The 19,329-nt window shown below is 48.7% G+C and overlaps 1 protein-coding gene across 2 annotated transcripts in view; it reads right to left on the bottom strand.

Moving 5' to 3' along the window:
* Positions 1-19,329, bottom strand: part of POLI (DNA polymerase iota) — a 310,209-nt gene that overhangs the window by 172,718 nt on the left and 118,162 nt on the right. For both annotated transcript variants that reach the window (XM_078677262.1, XM_078677263.1), the window contains one exon: positions 17,532-17,768. In XM_078677262.1, the coding sequence (XP_078533388.1) occupies positions 17,532-17,768 (237 nt within the window). The remainder of the gene's footprint in view (positions 1-17,531; positions 17,769-19,329) is intronic.

Here is a 19,329-nt window from a genome sequence, read left to right as displayed (position 1 = left end):
AGCCACAGTAAAGCAGCAAGGCAGGGTAACGATCAACTTGTATCACCCCAAAAGTCTGACACAGTAGCCACTAACGATACCAATTTTCCCCACATTAACTTGCCTCCTGAATGTTTGCCTTATGTAGTTGTACTAACTGGAGTTCCACGACTTAAGGCGGGTAAATTGGAATCCTACCATGAACTCAAAAACAAAACTACATACTGGTTAAAGAACAATAGAGCTCTTCCAAGGCAACTTGATGGCCAGGTTCTTTTTGTAAGAAGGGTTAATTGGATAGGTAACAGGACTAAGGATGTTCCCGGTGATTGCATCCTTGTAAATTTTAGGGACGCTCGGGTCGCAAGATTCATTTGTAACCAACAGAATGGGCATGATGGTAGTGGAATTGGTACATACGATTTGGGACACTTCCACTTGCAGCCTGCCTATTTGCAACATAGGCAGAGCAGTCGAAATCAATTTCGGGGGGTGGGGGGTGACAGGCGATTTCCTTAGTAACAACTGCTACATCCATCCAATCCCTGCTTTTGATAGAGGCCTAGATTGCTATGGGATAGATGGTGGTTACTGACAAGATGATTACTCAATTTTAAATCGCCCATTCTATACCGCCGTTAATAACGGACATAATAGGTCCAGAACCCCTGCTCAACCACATGGGACCTCCCTTACCCTTGCTAATTCCCCTTTCTCTAATGTAGCTAACTTGGGGAAAAGGCAAGTGTTTGAACTTCCAATTGTAGAGAACAACTATTGGAGCCCTGAGGCAGAGGGATTGGCCAATAAGCTCAAGTCTGGGATTGGAACGACTGGTGACCAGGTTACCCAGGATGGTTCCAATGATACTTGTATGACCCTACCAGATCAATCTATTGTTTCGTGTGATACCCTTATGCTGCATGTTTTTACCCCGTCACGCTTGGTAATTGAGACTGCAGGGGAGCCAATTAATATACCCACGGCACCATTATTCGTACCCCAGGAGTTAACTGTGGCCGACACGACTATAAAGATCATTAGCTGGAATATAGCGGGTATTTCCAAGAAACTAGACCTTCCAGATTGGAATACCCTGGTCGAGTCGTATATGATTTGCATCTTCCAGGAGACCTGGAGTTTGGAGCCCAATCTCAAGGTCGGCTATACTACTTACTTTTTGTCAGCAGTATCCGCAATATCTGGGAGGGGTCGCCCTTCTGGGGGGCTCTTAATATGGGTCAGTATTTCCCTGGAATGTAGCATCTCACAAAAGCAATGTAACTCACCAGATATTCTCAGGATCTCATTGAGAGGGGCACAAAGAGGGAGAACCCTAGAAATATTTAATATATATGCTAGGGGCACCAAAGGGGGCTCTTCATCCTCCACAGTTACACTACTTGAAAATGAACTTAGAGAATGTCAGGACGATATGCATGTTCTGGTTGCGGGGGACTTTCATTGTACGTTTGAGCCCCTTGCGGCAGAGGATATTTTAGATCTTACCGAGGACGATGCCAGGAGGGGTATACCCACACTTATGATCCAACCAATAAAAAGATGGTCGCAACGGGCAATGCAGCTGAATGCATTAGCTATGGAGTTCGGCTTAAGAGCAGCAAATGGCAGAACCGTCTTAGATCCTTCCGGGGCCCACACGTACAACATGGTTAACCACACATCAAGGATTGATTATATTCTCCTTGATTTTAAGCTTTGGCACTTTATGCAGGATATGGACATTTTACCAACCATAGATAGTGACCATAACCTGCTTTCTTTGAGTTTGCATCACCTATGGCTAAGCGAAAATGGTCCAGTTGCAACAAGTAAAATAATGTCAACTTCAAAAGTTTGTCCATCAAATTGTGGAAGGTGTCTGAAGTGGTGCAAAGTCGCCCAGGATGAAGGGAAAGTCCAGTCCATAGGGGCCCTTTTGACAGCCACACAGAGCAAGTTGGACACAACCGTTTTAATCTGTTGTGATCCCTCCAGGGTGACGGCAGCATTTCAGAACATTATCGAAGCGGTGGGCAACCTATTCTTGGTGCAAATTAGAGGTGGGGCTCAGAGAGAGCCACAGAGGCCCAAGGGTAAACAGGGGTGGTATACATCTAAATGCCAAAAGAAGAAATCTGCACTAATCAAGGCAGTTAAGTCCAAGTTGCAAGCTTTGATCCAGCAGGCTAGGAAAGAGTACAAGCTAGTGGTAACAGAAGCCAAAAAGGAGTGGGAGGACCAGTATTGGCAAACACTTAAGGAGGCCAGTGATGGGAGGGATGCGGGTCGATTCTGGAATACCATAAGAGCCAAGGACAGTCCTGCTAGTGACCTCATCACGTGTAACATTACTGGCCAAATGTGGTTTGATCACTTTTCGAAACTGTACATATGGCAACAGGGAGGTGATAATGAGTTCTCTCTTCGTAGTTTTCAGATACCCTTAGGAGAACCAGATAGATATCCCTTCACAGTTAAGGAAGTGGAAAATGCGATTAGCCGCATTGTGCCTCAAAAGGCAGCTGGTCCAGATGGCATCCCCGGGGACCTGCTTCGTTTTGATCTGCCCAAATGGGGGAAACTTATTCATACTTTACTTATCGCCATTGACAACGGTGCCGCAATCCCTGAATCGTGGAAGGGGGCTGAGGTAGTCCCAATTTTCAAAAAGGGGCGTAGGGACGACCCCTCTAACTATCGCCCTATAAGCCTAGTAGATTCCACCCAGAAAGTTGTCGGGAAGGTGGTACTGGAAAGAATCCTACAATGGGCTGATGAAAATAAGATCCTCTCAGATTACAAAGCGGGATTCAGGGCTGGTACCGGGACAATAGAGCAGGCATATAGACTTTTAATAATTTACTGGAAAGTGGTTGTTATAGGCAAAGGCAGTCTTTACCTTGCGTTTATTGATTTAAAGACTGCCTTTGACCTGGTGCCTCGGGAGAGCTTATGGGGAGTGCTGTCCGATATGGGGATCCCTTCAAATATTCTGTCAATTCTAGTGAAGCTTCATGAAGGAAATTTTGCACAAGTGAGGTGGGGCATTCAGGGACAAAAGACAAACAGAATTCCAGTAGAGAGAGGCGTCCGCCAGGGATGTGTTCTTGCTCCCACCCTTTTTTCCCTATATGTGAATGGTGTGGTCGAGCACTTGCTGGAAAATCCATCTGATGCACCATCCCTGGTGGGCGAGCGAATTCCAACCCTCTTATTCGCTGATGATACGCTTTTAATATCCAAGTCTCCTGTGGGCCTCCAGAGCCTCCTAGATAATTTTCAGGCCTTTGGCACCCAAAGAGGGCTTGTAATAAATACAGACAAGACAAAGTATTTGGTGTTGAACCCCCCGAAAAAACTTGAGCGACCCCCAGTCCTAAACCAGGTATCCTTGGAAAGGGTCACTGTATTTGACTATTTAGGTATACGTATTTCGGACACTATGCCGTGGAACCCTCATCCTTGTAAAATGCTATTAAGCCACAAAAGGGTAGTGGGGTGCTCCTTAAGGAACAACGTTCCTCCTCAACCAGACCCATTGCCCCGGTCATTCATATTTATAAGGCGAGGGGTGTCAGCGCGACCCTTTATGGGGCGGAGCTTTGGGGCACTTGTAATATGGAACAGTTGGTAAGGTCAGAAAATAAATTCCTAAGGGACTTAATGTCACTCCCGCAGAGCACCCCATCGGTACCCTTGCTACTTGATCTAGGATGCCATTCGATTAAAGATCTGGCAAAAGTCCGTCCACTACTGTTATGGGCCCGGCTATGGCGAGTACCAGAACTATTAAAGTATGCAGAGGGGCTCGCAGAAGTAATGTCGATGTCGGGTTGGCACAAAATAAAGTGGCTTAAAAATGTGAAGTTCTTACTGGGTGAATTGGGACTTAACGAAGCCTGGGTAAGTAGGTCTTCCCCTTCTAAGGCAAAACTGAAGAATCTTTATTGGAGTTGGGTCACAACCAGAAATAGTACTGACCCTAAGCTTGTTAGACTAACAGAAGATTTTCTCAGGTTTAAGGATGTGGCTTTCCGGGAATCCTACCTTGATATAGTTCGTAAACCTGCTGATAGGGCTCTGTATTTTAGATTTAGGGTCGGGGTGCTCCCAGTGCGCGAACTAACTGCCCGCTGGAATGGCCCATTTCAAACAACACCCTTCTGCCCAATCTGTAAGTCTAGAACAGAATCTATTGCACATATTCTGTTCGCATGTCCTGCATATTTGTCGCCGAGGAAATGTTGGCTTAAACCATTATGTAGATTACTGGGCACTAGGCATCATAATGAGGCATTGCGTATCCTGTATGTATGTGGTCTCTCCAAATTTTTATCATGGGCTTGGGCCATTAGATCAAAAAGGCTTAAAGAAAATGTTTCATCTTAGATCTTAAAGAAAATGCGTAAATTCTGATTTTAATCTGTAAATTGTGATTTTACTTTGTTTTGATGTAATTTGTGTATCAAATCCCTTTTCCCTAAGGTGTAAATGTATCTTTTTAATGTGATGCTTTTAAGATATGTTTTTTATCAAATAACGCCGTACTACTACCATTATACATGTGCAATAATATAAATTTAAATTTGAAGGGTCACTCAAACAACAGAAATTCAAAGGAATACAAAAAAAGTGTAGTTTGTAAAAATAGTTATAAGCAATTTATTACACAAAGTTTTAAAAACAAATCATACATTAAAACATTTCATTAGCATTCATATATACAGTCCATAATTCAAGAAAACAAAGGTTGACGCTGCGTTTCAGTGATTTCACACAGATGTTCACCTTCTTCAGGACAGTTTTCTCTCTTAATCACAAGGAACGGTCTAACATTGGTTGTCATTTTCAATATACGTGGACCGGATTCTGTGTAGATAGACTTTCAGAAATTTCATAAAAATATCACCATGGGTAAATACCAATGTGTGATGGACTCAAGTTTTAAGAGACCTTCGTTAGAATGCGTCGTGTTTATAAAATAAGAACTGATAGGTGCCTGACAATAGACCGCAGGCCCCGCAGTCGAGTGGTGTGGCTCACTGGTTAGAGGCGGCAGACCCGGAAGCAGAGAACGGCCCGGGACCAGGGTTCAATTCCCGACGCGGCAGGGTCGTGGACCAGGGTCAGCGGACTCGATAATTCTCGCCTCGGTGCCTACTCTAACCAGGGATCACACTCGGCAACTCTGGGCATTAGCTTGCCTCATCTCTACAACGGCCCCCCACATTCGCCGGGGATGCTTGGTTTCACCTTGGAGATACCCAGTAGGGACCATCTCACAGGGAAAGCCAGGACGGGTTCCCCAGCGGACTACAGCGCCACGACGCCTCAGGGCAGCAGTGCGCTTTACAAGACACATACATTTACTCTCCTCAATTAATGAAGGGGGCCCCGGCCCCGGCCCACCCCCTTAGCTCTTCTGAGAGCTCTGAGAGAGACCTGCGCTGAAGCAAGCCTCTCTCCCTCGAAAGCAGGTGCGGGCTGCAGCCTGCTCTGAGCCCCTCACCCCCCTCCCTCTGACTGTAGAGAAACAAAGTATCAACATTGTTTCTCTTCAGTCAGAGCCAACGGGACAAGGGTGGGTGTCCCAGAGACAGCAGTCTCCACTGCTCCTCTGAGGCAGCACAGAACAGGGACCCTGACAAGGAGAGGGGGGGGCTCGGGGACCCAGAGAGCAGGAGGCAGCACAGAGCAGGGACCCTAGCAAGGAGAGGGGGGGGGGGCTGGGAGTCCCAGAGAGCAGGAGGCAGCACAGAGCAGGGACCCTGACAAGGAGAGCGGGGGCTGGGGGCCCCAGAGAGCAGGAGGCAGCATAGAGCAGGGACCCTGACAAGGAGAGGGGGGCTGGGGGCCCCAGAGAGCAGGAGGCAGCACAGAGCAGGGACCCTGACAATGAGAGGGGGGGCTGGGGGCCCCAGAGAGCAGGAGGCAGCACAGAGCAGTGACCCTGACAAGGAGAGGGGGCCTGGGGGTCTCAGAGAGCAGGAGGCAGCACAGAGCAGGGACCCTGACAAGGAGAGGGGGGCTGGGGGCCCCAGAGAGCAGGAGGCGGCAGCACAGAGCACTTCTCAGGACCTTGACAAGGAGAGTGGGGGCTGGGGGCCCCAGAGAGCAGGAGGCAGCACAGAGCACTGCTCGGGACCCTGACAAGGATGTAAGCTGGGGGCCCCAGTGAGAGAGGAGGCAGCACAGAGCACTGCTCGGGACCCTGACAAAGACGGGGGCTGAGGGCCCCAGAGAGAGAGGAGGCAGCACAGAGCACTGCTCAGGACCCTGACAAGGACAGGGGGGCCTGGGGGCCCCAGAGAGAGCGGAGGCAGCAGAGAACACTGCTCGAGACCCTGACAAGGACGGGGGTGGGGGCCCCAGAGAGAGAGCAGGAGGCAGCACAGAGCACTGACAAGGGTGGGAGTGGGAGCCCTCAGAGAGAGCATTCTCCAGGGCAAAGCTCATATGAGAAGGGATGAGGCAGCAAAATGGTGCTCTCAGGTAAGCACTCTTGTTAGAAGCACCATGTGGGCGTCCGCAGGGGGTGGGCAAGGGGGGGGCGAGAAGGGTGCAAGGCAGAGGGGAGAAGGGTGCAAGGTAGAGAGGAGAAGGGTGCAAGGTAGAGAGGAGAAGGGTGCAAGGCAGAGAGGAGAAGGGTGCAAGGCAGAGAGGAGAAGGGTGCAAGGCAGAGAGGAGAAGGGTGCAAGGCAGAGAGGAGAAGGGTGCAAGGCAGAGGGGAGAAGGGTGCAAGGCAGAGGGGAGAAGGGTGCAAGGCAGAGGGGAGAAGGGTGCAAGGCAGAGGGGAGAAGGGTGCAAGGCAGAGAGGAGAAGGGTGCAAGGCAGAGAGGAGAAGGGTGCAAGGCAGAGGGGAGAAGGGTGCAAGGCAGAGGGGAGAAGGGTGCAAGGCAGAGGGGAGAAGGGTGCAAGGCAGAGGGGAGAAGGGTGCAAGGCGTAGGGGGAGAAGGGTGCAAGGGGGAGGGAGAGAAGGGTGCAAGGGAGAGGGCGAGAAGGGTGCAAGGCAGAGGGGAGAAGAGTGCAAGGGGGATGGTGATGAAGTAAAAAATGTGCCCCCCCGGAAACATTTCTGCGGACGCCCATGGCAACGTACACTACTTTGTGAGAGAGAGTGGAGTGAAAGAGAGAGTGGAGTGAGAGAGAGAGTGGAACAAGAGAGAGAGTGGAGCAAGAGAGACAGTGGAGAGAGACAGTGGAGAGAGAGAGTAGAGAGAGAGAGAGGGTGGAGAGAGAGAGTAGAGAGAGAGTAGAGAGAGTGAGTAAAGAGAGAGAGTGGAGAGAGAGGGTGGAGAGAGAGGGTGGAGAGAGAGGGTGGAGAGAGAGGGTGGAGAGAGAGGGTGGAGAGAGAGGGTGGAGAGAGAGGGTGGAGAGAGAGGGTGGAGAGAGAGGGTGGAGAGAGAGGGTGGAGAGCGAGAGTGGAGAGCGAGAGTGGAGAGCGAGAGTGGAGAGCGAGAGTGGAGAGCGAGAGTGGAGAGCGAGAGGAGAGAGAGAGGAGAGAGAGAGAGAGAGTGGAGAGAGAGAGAGAGAGAGAGTGGAGAGAGAGAGTGGAGAGAGAGAGTGGAGAGAGAGTGGAGAGAGAGAGTGGAGAGAGAGAGAGTGGAGAGAGACAGTGGAGAGAGACAGTGGAGAGAGACAGTGGAGAGAGACAGTGGAGAGAGACAGTGGAGAGAGACAGTGGAGAGAGACAGTGGAGAGAGACAGTGGAGAGAGAGAGAGTGGAGAGAGAGTGGAGAGTGGAGAGAGAGAGTGGAGAGAGAGAGTGGAGAGAGAGAGTGGAGAGAGAGAGTGGAGAGAGAGTGGAGAGAGAGTGGAGAGAGTGGACAGAGAGTGGAGAGAGTGGACAGAGAGTGGAGAGAGTGGACAGAGTGGAGAGAGAGTGGAGAGAGAGTGGAGAGAGTAGAGAGAGAGTGGAGAGAGTAGAGAGAGAGTGGAGAGAGTGGAGAGAGAGAGAGTGGAGAGAGAGAGAGTGGAGAGAGTAGAGACAGTGGAGAGACAGTGGAGAGAGAGACAGTGGAGATAGAGTGGAGAGAGAGTGGAGAGAGAGAGAGTGGGAGAGAGAGTGGAGAGAGTGGGAGAGAGTGGAGAGAGAATGGAGAGATAGTGTGTGGGGAGAGAGTAGAGAGAGTGGGGAGAGAGTAGAGAGAGTGGAGAGAGAGTGGAGAGAGAGTGGGGACAGAGAGAGTGGGGACAGAGAGAGTGGGGACAGAGAGAGTGGGGACAGAGAGAGTGGGGACAGAGAGAGTGGGGACAGAGAGAGTGGGGACAGAGAGAGTGGGGAGAGAGAGAGAGTGGAGAGAGAGAGTGGAGAGAGAGAGAGAGGGGGAGTGGAGAGAGAGAGAGGGGGAGTGGAGAGAGAGAGAGGGGGAGTGGAGAGAGAGTGGAGAGAGAGTGGAGAGAGAGTGAAGAGAGAGTGAAGAGAGAGTGAAGAGAGAGTGAAGAGAGAGTGGAGAGAGAGTGGAGAGAGAGTGGAGAGAGAGTGGAGAGAGTGTAGAGAGAGAAGGGAGAGTAGAGAGAGAGAAGGGAGAGAGAGAGTGGAGAGGGAGTGGAGGGAGACAGTGAAGAGAGTGGAGAGAGATTAGAGAGAGAGTAGAGAGAGTGAGAGACAGTGGAGAGAGAGAGTGGAGAGAGTGGAGAGAGTGGAGAGAGTGAGAGAGAGAGAGAGAGAGAGAGAGAGAGAGAGAGAGAGAGAGAGAGAGTGGAGAGAGTGGAGAGAGAGAGTGGAGCGAGAGTGGAGAGACAGTAGAGAGAGAGTGGAGAGAGAGAGAGAGTGGAGAGAGAGTGGAGAGAGAGTGGAGAGAGTGAGTGGAGAGAGTGAGTGGAGAGAGAGAGAATGGAGAGAGAGGAGAGAGAGAGAGAGGAGAGAGAGAGAGAGAGTGGAGAGAGAGAGAGAGAGAGAGAGAGAGTAGAGAGAGAGAGAGAGTGGAGAGAGAGAGTGGAGAGAGAGAGTGGAGAGAGAGAGAGTGAGAGAGTCGAGAGAGTAGAGAGGAGAAAGAGTGGAGAGAGACTGGAGAAAGAGTGGAGAGAGACTGGAGAGAGACTGGAGAGAGAATGGAGAGAGAGTGGAGACTGACTGACTCAGAGTCTGAATACTGACTGACGGAGAGACTGACTGGCTGAGAAACTGACAGAGAGAGAGAGATAGAGAGACTGACAGAGAGAGAGAGAGGTCGAATGACTGACTGACAGAGAGAGAGAGAGAGAGAGACTGAGAGACTGACTGACAGAGAGACTGAATGACAGAGAGAGAGAGAGAGAGACTGACTGACTGAGCGAGAGAGAGAGACTGACTCATTGAGAGAGAGAGACTGTGATGGAATTGGGGTCACAGTGTGTATGAAGCTATGCAATGCCTCTTAAGATTGCTATTGTCTACTAATAAAAATGTATTATCAAAATGTGCTCTTTGTAGTTACATCTGCTTTTGAAATACTGCATTGTCGCTTTGTCTAATGTTTTAAAACGGAAACCAGAAGGAGCAGTGGATGCACTTTTGTCAAAACTGAACGATGAGTGGGCCCGATGTTGTATATCATGACAGGAGTCTGCATCAGGAAACCCACCTAAAATTGGGCAAACATCTCCGGCGTACTGATGGCAGGGACCCTGTAATGAATGGACCACCACCTATGATAACCTGCGGGCAGACTAAGCCCAACCTTTAACTGGCGGGTCGCTGGCCTGAGAGCTCTAGACTGGCACGGAGCATGAGAGGAGCATGTAGTTTGCAGGGGGCCCCTCAAGTTTCGTTACGCCACTGGTCTGAAGGGGGGTCGGGGGAGCACATTCCTTTGAAGTCTGATGCGGAGGCCGATGGTGTTTGATGTGCAAGCGCCTGGACAAGCGAGTCTATAGATCAGAATGATTCGGATTGAAATATGAACCTGCAAAAATGCTGCATCTATTGTTGCATGCCGCTCTATCATGAAGGGACGCAGATGTGGGGTTAGGACAGTAAATCTGTATTTCCTCAGCTTGCAATGTCCCCGAGACGATATTTTTGTACGCTGATTGTTTTGACCACAATATAATGATATGAACCCTTGGAACTGAATAGAAAGCAAAGTCAACAGTTGTCTTTTTTTTAAATATTACAATTTGAGGCACATGGCAGAAAAGTGATTTGCTCGCAATCGCTCATTTTTTAATTCAAGTGCCGAAGCTTACTTCCTGGCAGTCAGCGCTAAACTCACCAAAGGGCTCATGCCCAGTACAGTGTCATTTTAAATTTTTTGTGGAAAACGCCGACCTGCGCTTTTAATGTATTCCCGCTCTATATTGTACCAAGAAAAAAGTCTTCAACCACGACAGAAAACAGGAGGAAGCAGCGCGGAGGCACCGGTTCCAAGGGGGTCATTCTCGTGTTTGGGGCCCCTCCCATGGAGCACACCTGTGCAGCACTTAGGGCCCCGGCACTTATCATTTTACAAATTAAGCACTGAGTCACTGTTCCCTCTTCACTGACAAGGATTTGCCAGACAATTATTAATTCACTCCCGGGTAACTGTGGATTGGTTACAACCACGTGATTTGCTGAAGATGCTTCTGGCAGCCTGATAAGAACATGATACTGTCCCTGGAAACGACGTAAAGTTTTTTTACTATGCGTAAAACTTTCAGAGAAAGTCGAGAAAGCACGAAAGAAGAGCAATAGGTTTTTTTTCTCTTCTATTCTGGATACAAATGTCCTTAGCTCGGAGTCGCCCTCTGATTCAATAATTACGATGTTTGAATCTGTAACAACAGCCGCAGTGTCATTTTGCAGATTACGAAGGAGCTGAAACTCAATGGTAAAAGACAGGCAGCCGCAATTCCCTGCTAGGGTGTACTTGTGCAAGGTTTGGCTGTCGTTTCTTTCCGCTGATTTCCTTGAGTTCACCACCTCTCATTCCCTGAAGGCACCTCCGTGAATGATGGGATCGCCCCCGAGGCCTGCTCTCTGGGCTACGCATCAGTGGATGACGCAATCGACCTGGTAAAGGCAGCAGGAAAGGGGGCACTGATGGCCAAGGCAGACATTGAATCCGCTTTTCGCCTCTTGCCTGTCCACCCCTCCAGTTTTCACCTGTTGGGGTTTCAGTGGGAAGGGGACCTGTTTATCGACAAAGCAATGCCCATGGGTTGCGCCATATCGTGCGCATATTTTGAGCAGTTTGCCACCTTTCTGGAAGGGGCCCTACACGACAGACATCCGGGAGGTGGGAAACTGCATTACTTGGACGATTTCATGTTTACAGGCCCCGCAGGGTCCTCCACATGCGGGACCACACTAGCGGCTTTTGAAGAGCTGGCCGGGACACTAGGGGTCCCCTTAGCATCCGAAAAAACGACGGGCCCAACCACGAGACTTACGTTCCTGGGCATAGAGCTGAACTCCATAGCTGGGACAGACAGCCTGCCCGTGGACAAGGTGAAGGACTTCAGGGAGGAGGTCAGGAAGTTGTGTGCCCGGAGCAAGGCCACACTCTGCGAATTACAGGGTCTGATTGGGAAACTCAATTTCGCAGCCAGAGTCATTCCCGCGGGGAGAGTTTTTGCCAGGCGCTTCACACAGCTGACATCAGGCATCACCCACAAACACCACCACATCCGGCTAGGAACTGGGGTTAAACAGGACCTACTCATGTGGGATGAGTTCCTCTAAAACTTTAATGGCATCTTGATATGGGTGACAGCCAGACAGATAGCCCTTTTTACGGATGCGGCAGGGAGCTTGGGCTTCGGTGCTATCCTTGGGGAGCGGTGGTGCGGGAGCCAGTGGTCGGAAAAGTGGCACAGACAGGGCACCACCAGTAATATCACATTCTTAGAACTTTTCCCAATAATAGTAGCGTTGACAATATGGAAACAGGAGTTGAGAGACATGAAGCTGACCCTTTGGTCTGACAACAAGGGGGTGGTACAGGCCATTAACAAAGGCGTAGCAAGGTGCCCTGACACGCTGAGGCTAATGAGACAGTTGGTTAAATTGCAGCTGGAGGGAAATCTGGAGCTGAAGGCTCGACATGTGCCAGGGGCAGAGAACACGGCGGCGGAAGCCCTTTCGCGATCTCAGATGAAGTGATTCAGAGAGCTGGTACCAGGGGCAGACGAGGAAATGACCCCTTTCCCGGCATACCTGTGGGACCTGGGGGGATAGACTTATCCATACTGATAAATCACTCACTTACCCCGAGGCAACTAGAAGGTACAAGAAGTATGCTGCCACGGTAATGCGGATTGGGGGCATACAGTCACTGAGCAATAGGGCTGGCACACAAACAGCGGTGGAGAAATTCATACAGTGGGCATTTAATAACAAGAAAACAAGGTCGTGGGCACAGGCCCATCTGACAGCCATTGCCCACTTTGCCAAGATCCTCACGGGGAGGATCCCACAGCATCCCTATACTTCAAGACAGCATTAAAAGGGTGGAAAAGAGCTGAGGGGGTAAGAGCGGACACCAGGCGTCCCATTGATTTTAAAACATTGGGCCAGCTACTAGACGCATTGGTAAGGGTTACAGAAGACAACTTTGAGCTTCAACTCTTCGGGGCAGCATTTACCACCGCATTTTTGGGCGCTTTCCGCATCAGCGAGTTGGTAGCACCTAACAAGTGGGACCCGGCCCAACAGTGCCTCCAGGCCACAGACATCAGACCCTTAGGAAAGGTGGTAGAGATAATATTAAGAAGATCAAAAAACGACAAAGCAGAAAAGGGTGTGACTATACGGCTGCAATGCATTCCAGAGTCCAGTGTATGCGCAGTATGCTGTCTGGTCAAATACATGGTGTCCCGCCCAGCGGGCGAAGGCCCATTATTCAAACACCAGGATGGGAGTAACTTGAGCAAGTTCCAATTCACTGCGGTTATGCGTCAGGGCCTCAAAAAAGCCGGGCTCCACCCGGAGTCCTTTGCGCCCCACTCTTTCAGAATCGGCGCAGCCACCTCGGCATCGCAGCATGGCATGCCAGAGGAAAGAATTCATGCGGTCGGAAGATTGCGGTCCCGGGCCTACAAGACGTACATCCGCCCACAACTATTGTAGAACAGATCAGGCATTGCATGGGGGGGGGGGGGTAGTCACTTTGGCATGCCACACGGCAGGGTGACCAGCAAGCAGGGCAACCTTGGGATGCCGCACGGCAGGGTGTCAGAAGTCCTCCCTCCACACCCCAGACTGCAGACAATGGACCCGGTGCGCAGCAGGCCACCTTTACTCTACTAATTTTTCTCTCGGCAGGGAGACGCCCACAGCTGGTATGGGTAGTGGGTCATTTCTTCGTGTCCAGGATGGAGACCTGATGGCAGCAGTCGGGGCACAGGTTGGAGAACAGACCCAAAGCGACATGCATTCGCTGGCTGGGGCATCCAGGGATGAAATGGAAGCAACTGCCGGCGACATTGGACAACCTACTGGCAGATTCAGCATGGCATCCAGACGTACTGCTCATTCATCTCAGCGGCAACGACCTGACCCAGATGGGACGCAAAGCATTGGGGCAGGCCATTCAGACGGACCTCACCAGGGCGGCTACATGGTTCGGTGGCACGACGGTCATATGGTCTGAGATGGTGACCAGGAGGCATTGGAGGGGCGCAGATTCCAACAAAGCGGTGGATAACGCCAGGAGGAAACTGAACATAGCAATGCACAAATTCTGCAAGACCAACGGATTGGAATCCATCAGACATGGTCTGATTCACCCAGGACGCCCAGAATTGTATGGGCCAGACGGGGTCCATCTCTCCGGCATAGGGATGAGAGTTTTTGGGACAACTTGTGGGGCGCAATGGCTCTCGCGGGTGGCAGATAAAAAAAAAAACTTATTTTATGGGGGGAGCCGCAGAAAGACGTTGGCCTCCCTGCGGCGTGGCGGAAAATGGTACAAGGATTGGCTAAGGAGACACACTGACAGGCGGTGTGTAGGATGAGGGCCACTCGCTTTTGGATGCCGCACAGCAGGGTGAGGTGGCCGCGCCAAGGAGAGGAGTTGCAAAAGGAGAGGGCGCTCGCGGCCCAGACCCGGCCGGACGGCAGGGCGCAAAAGGTAGCGAGGTGGGGGCCTAACTCCAGAGAGAGAAGCTACCCTCCACTACACGCAGAGGGCGTGGGCGACCAACCAAATGGTGATCCCAGAAATAACCAACAAAGAGGACTACCAAGGACTAGCAAAAGGAACTGGTTTTGGTGTGCCATTTACAAACTGATATGTACCTCAAGAGTATCGGCCCAGAAGCGACCCAGGATGGTTTATGGTTTATGACAAGTATGATTTATGACTAACCTACGGCAGTTCGCAAATGACAGATGTATAACCAGCATGTTTTTACAATCCTAATAAAACTGCGGCCAACAACGACCACAACAGATTCACGTATTGTTGGCTAAGTTATTGTGATAATAATGTGGCGGGCGGGGGGGCATACGTATGTATTCCACGGAATGGGCACGGTGCGAGGGTTATGTCATTTTGCAGATTACGAAGGTGCTGAAACTCAATGGTAAAAGACAGGCAGCCGCAATTCCCTGCTAGGGTGTACTTGTGCAAGGTTTGGTTGTCGTTTCTTTCCGCTGATTTCCTTGAGTACTCTGTGAATGCAGTGCCTGTCAGCTCTTTGAGATAGGCCAGCTCGCACTCCAATACTTCAAACTCTCCCTCCAGATCCGCTGCATTTTGATTCGTTTTAAGCGGAGTGAACGGGAGGTGTTCACCCTTGTGATCCTTTATTACCCTTGGCTGCGGAACTTATCTGTTAGCAGATGGATTTCACCCTCATACTGGCACAACATTCCAAAGGTCAAATATAGCGCAAATATTTCAGAGCCTGCAGGTAACTGGTGGGCTTTCATGTACAATGGCGCTGCTTTAAAAACTGAGGGAAACACGACAGTCATAGATAAAGACAAGGGACTTTGAGAGAAACAAGCAGTGACCAAACGACAGCCCAAACACAGACAGACGGACGATGTCTACAGCAGCGAGGAGCAGGGGCACGAAGAGACTGGTGTGGATGAACAGAGTAGAGAAGCCGGAGATTAAGGGTTATCCCCGACCTGTGCCAGGAAGTGGATCGTTGCTCACCCGCCCCCTGCCTGGACACGCAGGTGGTGACTCTTGTTGTTCTCAAGCCCGGCATGAGTGGGGGTGGCGGTGAATCACTGCATGCCTAGCATGCTCGTAAAACACGGCTCAGTAAAGCGGACGCAGGACATCCAACACATGATATACGTGGAGCGGGCGCCCAAGGGACATCAAAAGAAACGAGGGGCGCGAACCAGGCGCCATGGGAAAAAAAACAAAGTAGTGCCTACATTCAAAGATTCCGCCCTGCAGCGCAAGTTAACAGTAGTTGAGTCCTGCTGCTTCCTGCCAGAAACGAAGAAAACGGAAATGACATGACGGACCTCCAGCCAACAGAGAGCACGTTAAGAAGAGCAATGTCAGATTTAACCAATGGTAAGTGAGGAAACAAAGAGAAATGCAATGGGTGGAGTTTAACTACTAATGCTAATTACTTGATGTCTCATAGAGGCAGCGCATGCATGCGCTGCCCTATACGAGACCTAAAAAGGAATATCAAACAAACAGGGTGCCGATGACCCACGCACAAACACTGCCATGGTTCACGCAAAGGCCAATCAAAAGGGAAACTGAGATCAAAAGGCAGATTGCAGAACTACTGAACAAGAGCAAAAGAATCAACATGAGGTACAAAAAAGAAGGACAAACGCCATTCAGTGGGGGATAATTACCTAGGCAAGCGATCAGCGACAAAAGAATGGACGTACGAAAAAGTAAATAAATCAAAGTGGCATCTTAATTAAACACATGAAAAGGTTTACAAGCAAAGAACAACTACCCACTGAAGGGACTATGGGCCAGGCATGTTAAATAGTACTTATCTCAGAACATCAACAAAGCTTGGAATTAAATTATGGGATAGGGTAGGATGGCAACTACTACCACCCTAGGGCTAAGGTGAGCAATACATACGCTCTTAAGAGAAACTGTGCATCAAAGACACAAAAGGCAAAGGGAGGAATGCTTGCAATAAGACCAGTGCTTAATTTGAGCCGGTGGTTTTTGGTGGTCAGCACTGGAACTTATTTGTAAACACCAGCACTAGCACTTATAACTAACTACTGTCTAAATTAGAGAGGAACAAAACAAAAATTCTTTATTCATTTTATTTACATTGAAATGTATCTGCTGCCCAAGCCAATGGTATTGCTTTGAGGGTCTGGAATAGTCTGAATAGTCACATTTGTCCATGGTTAGTAGTTATGTTGGTTCTGTCTTTGGCGGCACTGGCAGATGCAATGGGTGGTGCAAGCTGCAGTGACCTCCTGACAGGTGGCCCGGCCGCTTATACATTTTTTAAACAAATCAGCACAGAATAAATCTAACCACTGCTAGTGCTCAGGGTAGCAATAGCCCGGGGTAGTATTTCAACCCATCGCTCTTTTGCCGATCATGCCACCACAGTTTGTACTCAGCCATATGCAAATCCATCTCAACTCTTTTCCAATACAAACAGTACAGCCCGAACTGCCAAGCATGGTCCTCCCTGAGCCGGAACACTAGCAACATAAGATTGTTTTGCCCTGATTGGGTCTCGTCAGTCATGTGTAACCTTGTTTCAGTGCACAATGACCTTGGGACCCACAGATGGGCATTCCATTGCCACTTAGGGCGGTACATCAAACACACAAAAGGTGATGGGAGAAATTCTTGCAATAAGCTTACAACTGGCATTCATGCAGGATAGCAGTACCTTCCACCAATATTTTGACTGTCAAGCCACCAAAGTTTGGACCTAGTCATATGCAAATTAGTCTTGACCCTACTCCAACAGGAACTGTCCAGCCCAAACCTCTGCCACTTTAACCACGATATACCAGACTGACGAGCCTCAAACAGGTGAAACCGGTCTTGGGTTGCTTGTGTTCCTGTTCAGGGAGTACCTGGCCAGGCAGTTTTGGTTGAACTGTTTCTATTAGAGCAGGGTCAAGCCTGATTTGCAAACGGCTGGGTCCAAACTAAAGTAGCATGGTGGGCAAAAGAAAAATTGGTTGGAATGTTTACCCCCAAGTGACTGCCAGTGATTAGACTTCCTTCTGTCACCTTTTGTGTGTTTTATGTCCAGTAACTGAACATCACTAAAGTGTGCATCCACCAAATAGCATTTGGTACATTTGTATGCTACTTCTGAAATTCCAATGCTTGGAATGATTGTTTATAAAGGAAGAATTTTATTTACCACTTGAGATTAGATTTAAATATTTCAAATACTAACCAATCAATTTGTCTATGCTGTCTCCTAGAATATATGGTACTACGAGACCTTTCAGAGAATATAACATCACATAGAACATCATGTGTCGAAGCAATTATATGTACTTTCTATTAATGTATGTCAAGGCATTCTATAAATATGATTAGACATTATTTTACTTGATAATTCATTTCTATTACAGGGATTTGTACCATAGATGCTTCTGATAGCTTGATTCATGATTTTCCTACAAGAAATCCCCCACAGTTGAATGGGTAACTTACCAGGCACTTTCTTGATGTGGTCCAGGCTTGCAATTAAATGCTGGTGGCTTTCAGGAAGAAGAATTGTTTGTTGGTTTGGTTTAAATGTACCACCCACCAGTTTGGAGAGCAATTTGTTTGAAGCCACGCCTGCACAACCAGTAAGACCCAGTCGGTCAAGGAGCGCAGCCCTCATTTCAGCTACGATCTGCGATCCAATAGCTAGTCGGATATGCATTGGGTCACTCAGATTTAAAGCTGTAAGAGATAAATTAATTATCAACTGATGACATACCTACAGTTGGCTCAAAGCATTGTTACCAATTTAAAGGCCAACAAAGGGAGGTGCAATCAAAATGTAGTTTTTCACACAAAAAATAGTAAATATGCAGTTATTAGGACTCTCCAAATATCACAACTAACACAATAACGACTACTCAACACAACTCTGCAAAAAAACCTGGCTAACTAGAAACTAAACTTAAACTCAACTCGCTCAAAACCGAATTCCTCCAAATTGCCCCACCAAAAAAAGATCCCTCGACATCAAAGATTGGATGAAACAATTAACAGCCTTCCACACATTATAGATTCCACAAGATCAGTAGGAATTTCACTTGACAAGAATCTCAACATGCAAGAACATATCAGCTCAGCCACCAGATGAACAATCTTTCACATGAGCATTCCAGGAAAAATAAAACCCTTCCTCCCCTTTGACAACTTTAAATCAGCGGTGCAAGCTCTAGTGATGCCCAGATTAGACTATGGGAGTGCTACCCTATGTGGGCTGCCGAGATCCAAGTTGGCTCCAATAAAGGCATCCCTTAACTCTGCTGAAAGGCTCATCACTGTATCGAAAAGGTACAAACACATCACTCCAGCTCTGAAGGCACTAAACTGGCTCTCTTATGAGGCAAGAATTCAGATGAAAATTGCTTGTATGACCCACAGTGCCCTACACTTCAACACACCGAAGTACCTAGCTGACAAACTGGAACTGACAAACTGGAACTGTCCGGCGGTGGCAGATCATCCAGAAGCACCAGCACCTTACTGTTGAAACCTCAAAAATTTCAGAAAAAGAAAACCTACAACTGAGCCTTCTCCGGATTGACGCCTAGAATCTGGAACTACCTGCCCCCAGAATTCAGACTGATCCCTTCAATCACTTCATTAAAAAAAGAAGTCAAACTGCTTTTAATGAACAAATCTCTACACTGATTCATTCTCTGGATACTGAAATGACAACTCTCCAACCAGGGCTTGTCTGAGTCCTGGTTTATAACTCACTACCCCACTCTTGATTTGCAATGGACAATTTTTATTTATAACAGTTTTCTATAGCGCGAACTAGACCCTTGGGTATCAGAGCGCTTAACAACATATGGAATATAATAAGAACAACAAGGATAATAACACGCACATAAGTAGCCTATAAAAAAATAATGTATATATCAAAACGAGCACATAAAGGGCAGATGCAAGAGTACAGTCAATGACTTCTTGCCAAGGGTCAACTTCTTTATGCTTCCCAATATGTAATCCAGATGACCCTCGCTGTAGAGTCGCCGAAGGCAAGTTGACTATCTACTGGAGGAATTTGTTCATGAGAAACGACCTAGTTTCCTTCTTGAATGTTGCAGTGTTCGAGATCTTTCTGATGTTTGCAGGAAGGGAGTTCCATATTCTAGGGGCTGCACCAGAGAAAGATCTCTCATAAGTTTTTTTCTTCCTGAAGATAGGTGGTCTCAGCATCAGTAGATTAGCACTCCGGATGGGTCTATTTCCTCCTGCAATTTTTATTTTCTTGGCAAGA

Source organism: Lissotriton helveticus, chromosome 2_1 (genome assembly GCF_964261635.1).
Source record: "Lissotriton helveticus chromosome 2_1, aLisHel1.1, whole genome shotgun sequence".
NCBI classification, from domain to species: Eukaryota; Metazoa; Chordata; class Amphibia; order Caudata; family Salamandridae; genus Lissotriton; species Lissotriton helveticus.
Note: the sequence above shows the minus strand (reverse complement) of the source record. Positions and strands in the feature narration are given on the sequence as shown.